This window comes from Labeo rohita, chromosome 9 (assembly GCF_022985175.1).
Source record: "Labeo rohita strain BAU-BD-2019 chromosome 9, IGBB_LRoh.1.0, whole genome shotgun sequence".
In the NCBI taxonomy this organism is placed as follows: domain Eukaryota; kingdom Metazoa; phylum Chordata; class Actinopteri; order Cypriniformes; family Cyprinidae; genus Labeo; species Labeo rohita.
In genome coordinates this window covers 12,983,551-13,000,051 of record NC_066877.1, presented here as the reverse complement: position 1 = coordinate 13,000,051, position 16,501 = coordinate 12,983,551, and the positions used below count along the sequence as shown (strand labels likewise).

The window sequence follows — 16,501 nt, the reverse complement described above, 5'->3', positions numbered from 1 at the left end:
ATATGAAGCAATCCTACTGAGAAGCATGTAAACATATAATATATGTGACCCTGGACCACAAAAACAGTCTTAAGAAGCATGGGTAAATATGTAAGAAAAGTCAAAAATACACTGTATGGGTCAAAATTATTGATTTTTCTTTTATGGCAAAAATCATTAGGATATTAAGTTAAGATCATGGTCCATAAATATATTTTGTAAATTTGCTACCGCAAATATATCAAAAATTAATTTTTGATTAGTAATATGCATTGCTAAGAACTTCATTTGGGCAACTTTAAAGGTGATTTTCTCAATATTTAGATTTTTTGCACCCTCAGATTCCAGATTTTCAAATAGCCCCAGACAGCACATGTACATCTTCAAGATGTCTGTTAAAGATCACTTGATCTGGAAAGCATCTGCTATGTGCAAACTTCTGGCAGACATCTGTAAGATGTCAGTTTTACATACATTCTAAATCATAAACATCTTTAAGACATCTAATAGACGTCTATTTGACATCTGATAGGAAACGTCCTATAGACGTATTAGAGATGAGCAAACACTCTAAAAAATATATCCTCCAGATGTAAATGCAGACGTCAAATTTATGTCTTCATGATGTACGTGTGCTATCAGGGGCTGTATCAAGGCCAAATATTGTCCTATCCTATTACACCTCAATGTAAAGCTTGTTTATTTATCTTTCAGATGTTTAAATCTCAGTAAAAAAAAAAAAAAAAAATGTACACACATATACAGACATGTATCACATATACAGTATATGGGTACATCTCATGTCCATGAAGTATATTTTTAATATATTTTCATCAATATAAAGCCCGATGCTTAATTTTCTAGTACACAATTATGTATTTTCCCAATCACACTACTATATGTCGAAAAAGCAATATCTTTTTTTAAAAAATAATGTTAAAATCGCATACAACCCTGGTATTTAGCTGTCTGATTTTGTAGTTGCTCATTCAACTCCGGATTTAAGCAAGAAAATGACCTCAAATATAAATTAATTTCATAGTTTTGCCTTCAATTAGATTAGATTATCAAGACATTTGGGTGTGCGCTTCAAAAATAATAAGTGTTTATTGTGCTATAACTTGTTTTATTTGTGTCCGAAAAACCATTGTCAGCTAAGTTACCAACTAGAACTTAGGTTTGTACAATTTGAAGTTTGTCCCATTCTCGCTTAATTTGCACAGTATGATGATATTTCCTCCAGAAGCACCTGGATGAAACACTAGAAGTTATGTTCTCTCTCTTTTTCTTAATATTGGTTAAACCTGTGTCAGGAGTGGATTAATTGATTGTCAACAGTGTTACAGAAGTATTATTGCTGCAAATTTTAACGGAAAGAAAGGAAAGGGAAAGGACGTGATGTGAGGCCAAGAATGGTGACCCATACTCAGAATTTGTGCTCTGCATTTAACCCACCCAAGTGCACACACACAGAGCAGTGGGCAGCCATATTGCTATTGCTGCAGCACCCAGGGAGCAGTTGGGGGTTCAGTGCCTTGCTCAAGGAACTCACCTCAGTCGTGGTATTGAGGGTGGAGAGAGCACTGGTTACTCACTCCCCCCACCTTCAATCCCTGCCGGACCTGGGACTCAAACCCACAACCTTTCGTTTATAAGCCCAACTCCCTAACCATTAGGCAATGGCTGCCTTAACAAGACAATTTAACTAAAACCTATATTTTGTTTTTGAAAATATATATTTCTATAACACTAAAAATGTCAACTAAGTTACCTGTCAACTGTGTTACCCAACACAGCAAACACAGATGGTATTTTATGCACATATTCCTACAGATCACCTTTATTTATATAGCACTTTATACAAGAGATTGTTTCAGAGCAGCTATGTAAGGTCATGGTTTTTCTTCACATTGTCAAATTATAAATTTACCCCTATTTATAGAATGACCCATATGTACTGTATATATTATATGTTTGCATTAACATTACCTCAGTATGTTTCTCAGAAATGAATAATCATGAGGACACAGACGGGAGTTGCAGGGAGTAGCTATAAACAACAGAAGCAGAACAGAGATATTCACACGGGGTTCTATGATGGCAGTAGGATTACATTGCTAATATAACGGTTTATTTCACTTCTTCATTTCACACTTTCATATAGTCTTAGATTGGGTGCGGAAAATCACTAGGAACCTTTTAATGTGGAGACGTGTTCTACACGGACTAGCGAGGAAGTTGTGAATGTGCAACAGCAAAACACTTCCATCTCTTTTCCACATGTCCACCGTTCCCAGTGGCTGTCATTGCACATAACCACAGCTGAAATCTTCAATATCTAGCGCTTTTATTTCCCTACATCCCTTCAGAGCTGAACTATGACTAAAGAAAATGTACAAGGGTGAGAATACAATCTCATTGTTTTCTGCGGATGTTTAATATTTGTGGCCAGGGCATTGATTAGCTTGCCTTGCTGCTAGCTGCAACTAATAGAGTTGCATATGATTGCATCAGCAGTTTCGAGATCTTTAACTATGACAGCTGATTTTTCTATAGTAAAAGAAATTATTAGTAAAAGAAAACATTAGTAAAAGAAAACATTTGATTTGTACACGCAGAGCTTATGAATTTTTTAATATTCAAGGTATTGCCTGTTAAAGGTGTTATAAAATGCGCCTGAAAATGCTCAAGAAAGATTTATTATTAATATCAATGGTGAAAACATTGATGCTGGTTAATATATTTGTGGAAACCGCAGTACATGTTTTAGGATTCCATGTTAAGTAGAAAGCTCAAAATCACATTTCCAATAACTGTGGTGAAAAATGCTCTATAAAGTCATGAAAATTAATTGATCAATAATTTTGGGAACCCTGGGTTAGATATGAGACCAGAGTAATAAACTTTGTTTTAATAGATGGTTTTCCAGTATGTTAACAGCATGACCTACTTTTACTTTTCAAAAGACAAAATGAAAGTACAAAGGTTTGTTTTGTGTACAATTTCAGTCGCAAATACATGGATTTTTAATTTTAATGATTAACAGTTGAATTATTATAATAGATTATGTATATAGTAATTCTATGCTGTAGGGCTGCACGATTATGACAAAAATCATAATTGTCGATTATTTCCTTGAAATTGGAATTGCAATTATTAATTACAATTATCACAATTTACATTTGAATGATGGTTTGAATAGCTTTATACCATTGTTTGAAGCAACTGCATGCCACATTTTCATATAAAGTTTCTTCTTTAAATATAAAAAATGTAACAATTAAAACAATGAGAAAAAACTTGTAGGTAACCTGTAGGAAAAATACACACCCTCTCTCTCTCTCTCTCTCTCACACACACACACACACACACACACACACACACACACAGACAGACATCCACACATCTTAAGAAAGCAGAATAATGCAAGTGGATTATTATTATTATTTTTTTTTTTTGGTAATTTTGCCTTTGATTACATAATTGTGGCATCTGTAATTGTAATCACGATTACAAATTCGATAAATTGTGCAGGCCTACTATGCTGTTCCTTAAAGCATTGTTATGTGAACAATACTGTCTATGGCAGGGGTGTCAAACTCAGAGTTTAGTTCCAAATTTGCTCCAACACACATACCATTTCAGGGCTCGAAATTGCGACCGTTTTGGTCGCATATGCTCCCAAAATTTAATCTGTGCGACCTCAAAATATATTTGGAAGCATTTGTGCGAGTGACAGAAATTGTTGTGGTGCGACTTGTTTTAATTTCTTTACAAAACTTTCGCTAGCTGAACTACTGCCCAGACTGCAGTGAGTTGATACAGTGTCAGGATCGCCGTTCTCTCCAACATTACATAACTACATTACATAACTAATTCTTAATTTTAATGCAGATTTTAGATATTAGCCGTCAATCATTCCCTGTCACTGACACTGCGCTCCGCTGAAACTCGGAACCGGACGTTTTTTTTTTCTTTCTCAACCAACCTCTGTACCGGATTTGCACAGACTACATTGAAATTAGGGGTGTGTGATATGACGATTTTTGATTGTGTACAATTTAAATGTCTCCACGATCTGCTTTTGTAGAAATATACTATTCGTGCTACAGCGCACATTCTGTCAGACGCAATTCTGGCGCCTCCGTCTCAATATACTGTACAACGCGGCATACATTCACATCAAATGATAACTCAGCTTCAGAGTTTCACTCACGCAAGGGATTTGCGTGATTTGCACTGGGAGACACTTTTCAAATCCCGACTGTGTCCCCCCACTTTCAAATTGTTTTTGTTAAATTAATGTCTTGTATTGTAGAATGCACGCTCAGCACCGCCGAGAGTTTCGCGCGATCGTTAAAACGAAAGTAAAACGCGCACGCGCCTTCAAAAGCAATTTTAATACCACACGTAGAGAGCGACTCCCCAATGCGCGCAAATTGGGCTACATAACACATCTAGGCTGTAGGATATAATAGGTTGTGTAGTTGTCTATGGCTCTGTATCATGCTTAAAAAATTCGGTCTCTATTTGCACTTTGAATATTGAGAGACTAGCCTACTTTGATTATGGCTGCATTTATTTTTTGCACTTAATACGACTAAGAAAGAACTGTGTCGTTTATTTTTTGTTATTTGTACTGTAGATTGTTTAAAAATGCAGTGACTTCTCTGTTTGGTGGAGCTCACTTGAGGATTGTGGGTAGTGTAGTTTTTCATCAAAAGTTTCGTTTATTATTATTTTTTTGTTATTTGTACTGTTTTTGTTCATTCATTCTTGTCCCTTGCTTAAGGCGTAAAATAAATTAAAAAAAAAAAAAAAAAGGCTTTCAGAATCAGCCCATTTGCTTGTAAAAACATCGGCAGTCAGAATCGGCCATGAAGAGTCAAGATCGGTGCATTACTACAAAGAAATGCCGGGCAGAGTGCTGGCTGTTCTGCTCAATTGGCAGTTGTGGTGCTCCTTTATATTTATTTGGTGCTCCTAAATTTTTTTTGGTGCTCCTAACTTTTTGACGTTGGGAGCACCAGTGCTACCAAGTAAAAAAGTTAATTTCGAGCCCTGTCATTTAGTTTTCAAAGCCTGAAGGACCTGATTAGCTGGATCAGGTGTGTTTAATTCAGGTTGGAGCTAAACTCTGCAGGGCTGTGGCCTGCCAGAAGCTGAGTTTGTCAGCCCTGGTTTATGGTTTAAAATGTGAACCACAATTTGATGAGTCACATGATAACAGCTGCTGTCTGGGGTAGCGTGGAGGGCATCTCAAAGCTCCACCCTCACTTTTATAACCCTGCTCTGCTCCAGGCCTTGTGTTTCTATGTAAATACATAACCCTGTATCTGGCACAAGCCTTTAATTAGTGACAGCCTTCTATCTACCCCAGTGCTTCCAATTTCCTGTGAGCAGAAATTGCAGCGATCCTTTGGGGGACCGTCATCCGTGAATTCCCTTGAAAACCGCTCAGTGCCACGCATACCTTCACTGTGGCCCTTTATGTCCTCTGCTGCTAATGCATAATGCAGAGGGGAGGAGTAGAGTTGTTTATTGCCCACTTTGGCACGGTTGAGGCCTCAGCGGTGCCCGCAGCTGGACCGTTGTAGTCTTGGCAGTGGTAGTGTTGGGGAAGACATTCACCGATCCTTTGTGTTTAAACTTCTGTAGCACTGTGTGCAGGCACTTGATCCTGTGTTGCCTGAGGGCTGCCATATGGTCACCTGCCCAGATTCTGCCATTTTAGTTCTTTGTAGATCAGTGTTGGATAAAGAGCAAGACTATGCATTGGCGTCTTAGTTACTCTGTTTGTTCTGTGGTTTGGAGTAATTAGTGTAATAATAAATTCTGTTACATGTCTGGAGGTGGAGCACAGGTTTTTTCTGCTCATGTTGTTGACCACCTGTTCCTCTCTTGGTTTCAGATTAAATGGTGCCATTCATATTCTTAGAAAGAGAGGGACTGAATTTGAATTTAGCAGATGAGTGATTAGTAATGGGCGCATTGAAAGCGGTTGGTCCATCCTGTTAACCGGAAACCATTTGTTACGTATTGAGAGTTTAAAAAGGTAATGGAGATCACAGAGGCATGTCATTTCCTTTAGCCTTTGCCCTGTGAATCAGTTTACATATTGTTGGGGTTTCAGTGTAATTGTGTTTGTTTTAAATAACTGTTCCATCTCTGCCATATTAAGTAATGATGGATGGATGGCAGTTTTGGCAAATGTTAGACTCACTTGGTTAATGGACTTGGTTAGCCAAGTGTCTAAACTAATGAGCCCATGGACTCAGGTGTTAATGCCAAAAAGGAAAGTCATTTCAGAGTAATTGATTTCATTTTTATAAACAGTACTGTTTATCTAATTATCTAAATGAGTGATTTTGTTTTTCAGCTGGTTTCCTGTCATATCATTATATAGAGGAAATAAGCCAGTTTTTTTTTTAAATGGCCAATTCTTATGTAGAGCAGAGTGGCCATGTCATGTAATTTAATAATAGTGAATGCCATTCACAGAAAATTTAATTATGATTGTTTAAGTGTACTGTGTATTCTCAAATTGTCTGAAAAGTTTGGGGTTTGTAAGATTTAAGGTTTTTGAAAGAAGTCTCACCAAGGCTGCATTTATTTGATAAAATACTATTATGAAATGTTATTAAAATAGGAAAAATGAACTGTTACTATTTTAAACTATATATATATATATATGTTTTAATTAATAATAAATTAATAATTCAAATAAAAATGAGTAATCTGTTTAATAATAATTTATTCTTGTGATGCAAAGCTGAATTTTCAGCAGCCATATGCTGATTTGGTTCTCAAGAAACATTTTATATTAAAAAAAAAAAAAAAGTTAAAAAGAGTACTACTTAATGTTTTTGTGAAAACATGATACATTTTTAGGATTATTTAATTAAGATAAAAAAAAACAGGATTTATTTGAAATAGAGTTTTAGTAACATTATATAAGTTACATTATACTTTTTCTTCACTGAATAAAAGTAATAATTTCTTTAAGAAAAAAAAAATCATATTGACCCCAAGCCTGTAAACAGCAGTGTGTATATCAATACATTACACAAAAGAGCTGACAATTTACCACAAATAACCATGTTTTTAGGCATGTACATGGTAAATATATACCATGCCGTTCAAAAGTTTGGGATTAGTATGATTTTTAATGTGTTTTAAAGTCTCTTATGCTGATCAAAGTTGTATTTATTTGATAAAAAAATACAGGAAAAATGTTATGCAATTTAAAATAAGGTTTCTATTTTAATATACTTTTAAAATATAATTTATTTCTGTGATGCAAAGATGAATTTTCACCAGCTATTACTCCAGTCTTCATTGTCACAAGATCCTTCAGAAATCATTCTAATATGCTGATTTATTAATTATCATTGTTGGAAACAGTTGTGCTGCTTAATATTTTTTGAACCTGTGATAGTTTTTTCAGGATTTTTTTAATATGAATAAAAGTTCAAAAGAACAGCATTCATTCAAAATAGAATTCTTTTCTAACAATATACATCTTTACTGTCACTTTCTATCAGTTTAACCAATCCTTGCTGAATAAAAGTATTCATTGCTTTCAAAGAAAGAAAAAACCCCAAACTTTAAACGGTATTGTATATTTTTACAAAAGATTTCTATTTTGAGTAAATGCTGTTCTTTTTTACTGTTTTATTCATTAAAGAGTGCTAAAAAAGTATCACAGGTTCCAAAAACAAATATTAAGCAGCACAACTGTTTCCAACTTTGATAATAAATCAGCATATTAGAATGATTTCTGAAGGATCTTGTTTAATGAGTAATGTCTGATAAAAACTTAGCTTTGCATCGCAGGAATAAATTCTATTTTAAAGTAAATTAAAATAGAAAGCTACTCATTTATATATCACAATAATATTTCTGTTTTTTTCTGTGTTTTTGATCAAATATATGCAGAACAGACTTCTTTAAAAAACATTAAAAATCTTACTGATTTCAAACTTTTACAGCATCTGTAATTCTGTGTTAGCTGCTATTTGCAGATGTGATCATTTGGCCAAATATGGACATTGGTCTGGCCAGTAATTGGAATTGAATTCAAATCACAATTTGACACTTTTCATCATCGATTGTTACTGTCACTTCCAGGTACTCATTCCTATTCTTTACTGTTAAATCACTCTTTTGCAATAGTATGGGATAACCATATTACCTAAATGATGTAACATATGTGCTATTGTAGACACCGTAGACAGACATCACTCTTCCTGTGCTTCTATAACTGGACTACCTAAACCACAGGAGCACAAACAAGCAGACATCACTGATGAAAGTCTAATTTAGTTTGTTGTTTTTCTGGGCATGTTGAAACAATAGATGAAAGACACAGCAACTTAAAAAGCCAGCGGGATGCTGTGCATTTGTGTGTAAGCCGAGGTTGGAATGCTTTTTCCCCGTTTATCAGAAAAGCTTGCCGGAAGGAAATTTAAAAAAAGGTAGATGGAAGTTTGACAGAACTGTTTTTGTTCTGTGGTGTCTTCCTGTTTTAGAGCTGGAGAGGAGGAGCAGCAGGCCCAGTCGAAGAAAGCCCTGAAGAAACAGCAGAAGGAAGCAGAGAAAGCGGCGAAGAAGGCAGAGAAGCAGGCCAAGCTGGTGAGTGTGTGCGCCAGGCGACGCAAACTCTGCCCACTATGCAGTCCAGGGCCCACAGCTGCCGTGTGGAGGGGTTTCTATTGTTTTTCAATTCATGTGCTTACAAATCTGTCTATGTGTCTGAAAAAAAAAGTGGAATTTGAGCATCCAGGAAATATTTCTCCAATATTTCAAACAGCCAAAATGAGCATCTTGTTTGTTTTGTTTGCTTAATGTTTTATTTTTTTTTTTTTTTAAATGAGTGACAATGGGGCTATGAGGTATAGAATTAGAGTTTGTTCAATACTGTACTGGCTTTTTAAAATTATTATTTCTTATTTCATTTTATAATATAAAAAATGAAGGCAACCTGCACTCATCCAAATTCAGCCAAAAAGGCTTATTGCGTTTATTGCTCAGAGGTCACAAAAATATGTGCAAAATGTGAAAAAGTGCACAACGTTTTCAGGTATTAACTCCTCCTCAGTGCCATGTGCTACCAAGAAACACCTGCACTCATTAAAACTTGTATTACTTTAATACACCTAATAGCACAAAGATACAAATAACAAATAATTATTATAATTTTTTTAGATTTATTTTTTTGCCGTTTTTAGCCTTTGTTATGATAGGACAGATCAGAATAGACAGGAAACAAAATGGGAGAGAGATAGGGGGCGAGATCGGGAAAGGTCCTCAAGTTGGGATTCCAACACGGGACGCCCGTAGCGCAGTGGCACTGTATGTCGGTGCACTGCCCACAAGGCTATCGTGCCGACAATAACAAACAATTATTTAATTTTATTAAAGATGAAAAAATAAAACAAAACGGTCATTTACAAAAGGTTTGTGTAAAACATACTGTTACAGTCAAGAGCAAAACAATTCTCAGAAGAATTAATAGTACATTATTTTTTTTATATTTAAAGAAAATAATAGTAATAAAAAAATTACTGTAGTAATAAAGTAAATGAAATGTACTTATATCTATATTTATCTATATTTAAATATTTTAAGGAGATTTTTTTTGTCTGCTGAACATTTGTGATGTTTTGTCGAGAGAGTCGGATACAGGAAACATGAGCAGGTCAAATGTATTAAATCATTCTTAGTTAAATTTACACATTGATTTGAATACTTTGCAAAAGAATCAAGTACTGATTAACCTAGAAAAGTCATTTTATTTCCCATTTTAGCAGTCTAATGTACTTTTAGCCATTAGTAAGTGTTTGAATTTGTATCATTGCATTTTGGTAGGATTGTAAAGTGTACTTGTAGTGCTTGCCTTTTCTCTGAAATAATCATTAGTGCTTAATTTTTATGTTAGCTCTTATAGATGGTTTGTTCTCCCTCTACTGTTGAAGTTTTATTGAAATCATTTTCTCTCTTCGATTCAGGCCGCAGAGCAGCAGGAAACTGATGAGGATGTAAGTATTGTTCATTTATAGTTCACTGTTTAAATTTACATTTCCTGTCTGTTTTTAGCCATATCAAGTGTTAAAGGAAAAAAAAAAAAGTAATTTTATTAAAACGATTAAACAAAGCATTAGTACGCTATCGGAAAAAGTTTATTAATACACATTTGAGTAATTCTGAGAATGTATGTTGATGGAAAAATTAAAAAAAAAAAAAAAAACAAGAAATCAGATTGACTCAGAATTATTCAACCCCCAACGTTTATTCTGTAAAACCACCAATAAACGCTGCCTGTAACTGCTTAGAAGCTTCTGTCAGCACTCTACTGCAATCTTGGCCCATTCCTCACCCATTCCTCCAAACGTTTTCAGATCACTGATAATCTTTGGATTTCGCTTTGCCACTGCTTTCTTTAAATGCAACCAAATATTTTCAATGAGAATTAAATCTGGAGACTGAACAGGCCACTCAAGAACATTCTATGACTGATCCCTGAATCAAGCATAAGTAGATTTGGGTGTATACTTTGGAATGATTGTCCTGCAGGAAAGTATACTGCTTATCAGCTTCAGTCTTTGCACCAAAGGCATCACAATTCTTGCCAAAATGGCCTGATACTTCAGAGAATCCATGATGTCCTTCATACAGTCATGGTTTTACTTCATGCTACAGTAAAACAACCCCATAACAGGACTGGCCTATCTCCATGTTTGATGATGGAGATGGTGTTCTTCTGCTTATAAGCTTTTCCTTTTTTGCACTAGACATAACGCTGATCCATAGGTGCAAAAAGGTCCAGTTTGGTAACATCACTCCATAAAACATTCTTTCAGAACGCCACAGGTCTATCCAAATTAGTTTTACCATTTAGCAAGTCGGCCTTTTTGTTCTTCTTGGTCAAGAGTGATATGCAGCAAGATGCCTCAACATGAAGGCCATTCTTGTCCAGTGGTTTTCTTATACACTGCGCTGAAATTTTTTTGCTCCTTTCGTCGGGTAATCTTGCAAGTCTTTGGCTGCACATTGCAGGTTTTTTCTGTATCTCTAATCAAACATTTTATGATACTGTGCTTTTTTGTTCACCATCCTCAAAGACTTTCTGGTACAACGCACTTTAAACTAAGGAATAAGGCTGCCTGCTATGGAACTTGTAAGGCTACTCTTCATGTAGCCTTAGACTTACTAATATAATAAAACTATTTCTTCTTTATAGCTTTTGTGAGAGCTCGGTTGACTTTACCATATTTGCTACTCAACTGTATGCGTAACAGCCCAATCTAATTCTGTTTCTAAGTTTCTAAAGTTCTAATTTTCTAAGTTTCTAAAGGCTTAATTATGTTGTAAGACAACTGTAAGACAATTTTGAAAACAGCAATGTTGGGGATTGAATAATTATGACATAGCTGTGTTATTAAAAAATCCTATAAATCAAAAACAATACATTATACATTGACATTATCACTTTTAATATGCCAGTAAACCATTCTAGATGCAATTTTATAAAGTCCTAGGCCCTCATTTATCAACAGTGCGTACATTTTTTTATTTTGTCCTACGAATGAAATTTGGAGTGTGTGTACGTACAAAAAAATTCTGTATTTATCAAACGTGCGCACGTGGTTCTTAAACACACCAGTAAGTAATCATTGTTGATGAATCCCACATGTTTTTAGGCACCATGCTCGTTCACGATCATGGTCATTTGCATTCAGAAACGCCTCCATTGAACCATATGTGACCCTGGACCACAAAACCAGTCTTAAGTCGCTGGGGTTTATTTGTAGCAATAGCCAAAAATACACTGTATGGGTCAAAATTATTGATTTTTCTTTTATGGCAAAAATCATTAGGAAATTAAGTAAAGATCATGTTCCATTAAGATATTTTGTAAAATTCCTACTGTAAATGTATGAGAACTTAATTTTTGATTAGTAATATACATTAAGAACATTATTTGAAGAACTTTAAAGGTGATTTTCTCAATATTTTGATTTTTTTGCATCCTCAGATTCCTGATTTTTAAATAGTTGTATCCCAGCCAAATATTGTACAATCCTAACAAACTATACATCAGTGAAAAGCTTATTTATTCAGCTTTCATATGATGTATAAATCTCAATTTTGAAAAAATGACCCTTATGACTGGTTTTGTGATCCAGGGACACATATATGGTAACAGCACCTTTTTTTAGTTTTACTGGTCACTTTTTGCTGTTACAATGAATAGGGACTGGACTGATTAGGGACTTTTTTTGAGGATAAAAGTAAATAAACCATAAAAGTGGTCCATATGATGGTTCTGAAGACATTTAAGTCATCATTCACTGAATATCTTGACATAACCCTGATAATGTCTGTTTCATGAACAAATCACAATATTTATCAATGCATTGTTTGATGCAGTTCATAATCCAGTCTAAAAGATTTGTTTTTGAATTGAACTGATTCATTTCTCACATTCACTTCATTGATGATCCATGATCCGTTCACAAGGTTCTCAAATTACCAGCTTACCAAAATGGATGATTATCAGTGATGAATGTCTTGAATTTTCAACAAATGACCAAACTTTGGTTTGTTTTACTTGCTATATATTGCTCATATGGACTTCTTTTATGATGCTTTTGTGGTGATTTTTTGAATCTTGCTTCTTGAGGCTTCTTGAGGCTTAACGGCTTAAGTACCCATTTAGACATTCTCCTTTGGTGTAAAAGAAAGTAATGTTTTAAATTACGTGAGAGTGAATAAATGATGACTTTTTTTGCTGAACTGTTCCTTTAAGATTCATTACCATCCCTGTCTTCTTCTCTTCTCCTCCCAGGACTTTGCCAAGGATCGCTATGGGATCTGTCCTATGGTCCAGTCCCAGCAGAAACTGGGTCAGTGTCCTTCTCAGTTTTTAAGTGAAGATTTAGGAGGGCATCTTTCTCCCACAGGATGAATATAGACAGGTTTCCCAGTGCAAAATTGGCTGTAGAATGATAATTAGGAATGTCTTTGAGCTTAAGAGATAATCTAATGCTGTCGGGATCTCCCTGGCGTCCCCTTTAGCTCTCCCCTATGTTCCTCCCCTCGCTGTCACACATAATAGTCTTGAATAACTGTACGAGATAAATCTCGGATGAGGAATTAGGGTGACATTAGTCCCGACTGTCCGGCTGCGAGTTTTTAAGCTCTGCTGCTACAGAACAAAGTCGTCTCCCACCAGCATTCCTCTCGGGCAGAGATAGACAAGGCTTTCATGTGGGTGGATTTCGGATCAGTCGAACGCCCTGAGCACTCCAACTGGTGCTGAGCAGGACCGCCCCGTCTCTGCTGCCTCATAATAAAGTCATAATGTGAGTCAGCGGAGCCAGGGTGACACTGTATTTGTCAAAACGGAGAAGAATTCACCTGATGGTCGCCTTTCAGACGGGGCTTGTTATGTTTCATATTTATTAGCCCTCCTCCCGGTGTCTTTGTAATCTGAGTGAATGTCTTTGTGGGGATCTGTGTACAAGGGGGGAGGCCTGTCGTCTTTGATGTCTTTTCTCTGAGACTCACTCTTTCTCTCTCTCCTGGATTGAGGCAGACAGGGCGTTGGTGCGTGTCCAGGACCTGACACCCGAGAAGGCAGAGCAGCAGATCTGGGTGCGCGCCAGAATTCACACCAGCAGAGCTAAAGGTAAACGCCTCCTCACTATTACACAAGCTCATCTGCTGCTGGAGGTGTTGCTCAATTCATTTCAACACGTGGTAGCTGCTCTTACCAAAGCTCAAGGGTTTCTTATTTGATATGCTGGCTGTTTTATTGCATTCATAAACACTAAAATTACAGTTTCTTTAGCTCAAAAGGTACATCATGGGTTCTACACAAAGGTCATGAGTTTGATTTTAAGGGAATGTAAGAACTGATAAAACTGTATACCTTAAAAATGCAATGTAAGTTGATTTAGATCAGTGGTTCTCAACCTTTTTTTGGGCCAGTGTCCCCCTAGCCATTATCTCAACGCCCCCATCAAATAAAACATAGTCTAATAATCCTCACTGAATATTAAAGTTGATTATTTTTAGTATTAGTATATTTGTATACTGTTAGTATATTTACAGTAATTCATTTAATTCAAGGATGCATTGAACTGCTAAAAAAACAGTAAATTGTTTTAAAATAATGTAATATATAGATTAAATAAGAGTTTTTAAGCATGTTGGTGATTATCATTGCTACAGCTTCAGTGTTGTTGCTGATATACCTTGTTGCCCCAAATTTAAAATGACTAAATAAAAAAAAATCTTTTTTAGAACATACCCACATGGACGTTTTTACAGAAGAGATTTTAGTTTGTTCTTCCATTCTTGGAACTCTTGAACGTCCTTTTTACTGCTGTGATATGTTTGGATGTTTTCAATTAGCTCTCATTGAAAAATAATCATATTTATCTCTTAGTTTTAGAAAATACTCTGTTTTTTGAGAGTATATTAATTTCCCTTTTTTTCTGGCATAGTGGACATGGTTATTTTGGTGAAAATGGAAGAAATGTAAACCATACTTTACTATATTTCATACATTTTGTGAGAATATTTCAAAGTTTGCTTACAAATACTTTAAAGAAAACTTAGTACGATCCTATTTCTAGAAAAGTTGGGACGTTTTGTAAAATTATAAAATCTGTGATTTGTTAATTCTATTTAACTTTTATTTAACTGATAAAAGTACAAAGAAAAGATTTCCAAAGTTTTCTCTCACCAACTTGTAAAGTATTTATTCAAATGTATTTTGTAAATATAAACAATTTTTTATTTTGAGGTTTGCAACACACTCCAAAAAGCTGCAACAGAGGCAAATAAAAGTGAAAAGGTTATAGAATAACCAAATAAACTGCTTTGAAACAGTTCACAGCAAGAAGGTGAATTGGTAATAGGTGAGGGTATCATGTTTGGGTGTAAAAGGAGCTTCTCAGCCTTTGCAAGCAAAGCTGGATCATGGTTCAAAATGTGTTTATATTAACAAAATAAAATTAAGTTGGCCAGTGAAAACATTGGGTTTTTTTTTCTTTGTACTTCAGTCAGTTAAATAAAGATTAAGGAGAAAAAATTAAATATTCTTGGTTTTATGGCATTTCACAAAACGTCCCAACTTTTCTGGAATTGGGGTTGTAGAAAGATGGGAAAAATATGCTCCTCATTTTCAAAATAGTTACTATTTTAGTGCTGTCCTGATTTATATATTTGTTATAGTCCACATGATTTCTGAAAGATCAAGTGACACTGAAAGCTGGAGTAAAGACGCTTAGCATCAGAGGAAAACACATTTTAGAATATGTTTGAATAGAATGTTTTTTTTTTTTTCCCAAATGGTAGATTTACTGTATTTTTTAAACAAACACATGCAACCCTTTTTATCCATTAACAAATCTTACTGACCTTTTTTTTTTTTTTTTTTTTTTTTTTTTTTTTTTTATGGTAGTGTATATTATAGGCTATATTTTATTTAGAATATATAGGCCTATTTTAAAAGCATGCATTTTAACCCAAATATAACAGCCCACATTATCCCACACATAATTTTATTTATTTATTTTTTTTTAATATGTCATTGAATCACGTATTTGATTTGACTGGACTTTAAAAATCTAGATTGATGCCTCGATGCATCCAGTGTAGAGATGGCATTTTATTTTGCAAGGTTCAGCACATACATCTTTGGTCTAATCTCGTCTTAACCCAGTGGTTCCCAAACTTTTTCTGCTGGGCCCCCCTTTTGCAGAATAAAAAAAATCAAGCCCCACCCCACATTTACACATAAACATAAACACAACTTCAGAAGGATTTATTTGAAACATAATAATTAAAATTCAGTGTGTGACAATTTACAGGAAAAAAAAAAAAAAAACTAAACAAGGAACGAGCCACTTTTAGAGTAGAAACATTAAAAGTAAAGCATGCAGCTTTACTATGTACTATTTTTTTGCACTTTGTAACAGCATTCATTGTTTTTTAAACAGATTTTCTCATATTTTCTTCTCTTTGTTGTAGTTGCGATCTTTGAAGTACATCATCTACTTTAAGTTTACCTGGCACTTGTTGTCTTTTCAAAAACTTGTCCATGCTTAGAGCAGAACTACTATGGGTCATTCATTCATCATTTTACTCGGCTAATGGCAATTCTCATTTCCGCTATCTCTTTCACCATCTAGTGGTCTGTTATTTTACGACAAAAAACGCTACAACTGATAACAGACAGCTGCAGCGGGTTCTGCGAGTCGTCTTGAGGTAATAAAATATGATGAAATTTCGTATAAGCAAGATAATTTGTATTATCCATTGAGCATAAGCAGTACACCAGTGGAGCATTCATATGGGCCATGATCAACTCGAAGGAACGCACATTCATAGAGCGGAATACTGAGCGGAGCATCACACATTGAGTGGTGTGCACTGAATGCTGCCGGACTGTGCGGCAAATATTTTCGGCCGTTTATCTCTTTTGAATTTCTATAAAAATCGGCTGTAC

At 35.1% G+C, this 16,501-nt stretch overlaps 1 protein-coding gene across 1 annotated transcript in view; it reads left to right on the top strand.

The window, feature by feature from the left end:
* The first annotated feature begins 2,212 nt into the window (after positions 1–2,212).
* dars1 (aspartyl-tRNA synthetase 1) overlaps positions 2,213–16,501 on the top strand; it is a 49,647-nt gene continuing 35,358 nt past the window's right edge. The window contains exons 1-5 of the mRNA XM_051119370.1: positions 2,213–2,380; positions 8,511–8,613; positions 9,990–10,019; positions 12,830–12,887; positions 13,580–13,672. Of these exons, the coding sequence (XP_050975327.1) occupies positions 2,358–2,380; positions 8,511–8,613; positions 9,990–10,019; positions 12,830–12,887; positions 13,580–13,672 (307 nt within the window). The 5' untranslated portion in view covers positions 2,213–2,357. The remainder of the gene's footprint in view (positions 2,381–8,510; positions 8,614–9,989; positions 10,020–12,829; positions 12,888–13,579; positions 13,673–16,501) is intronic.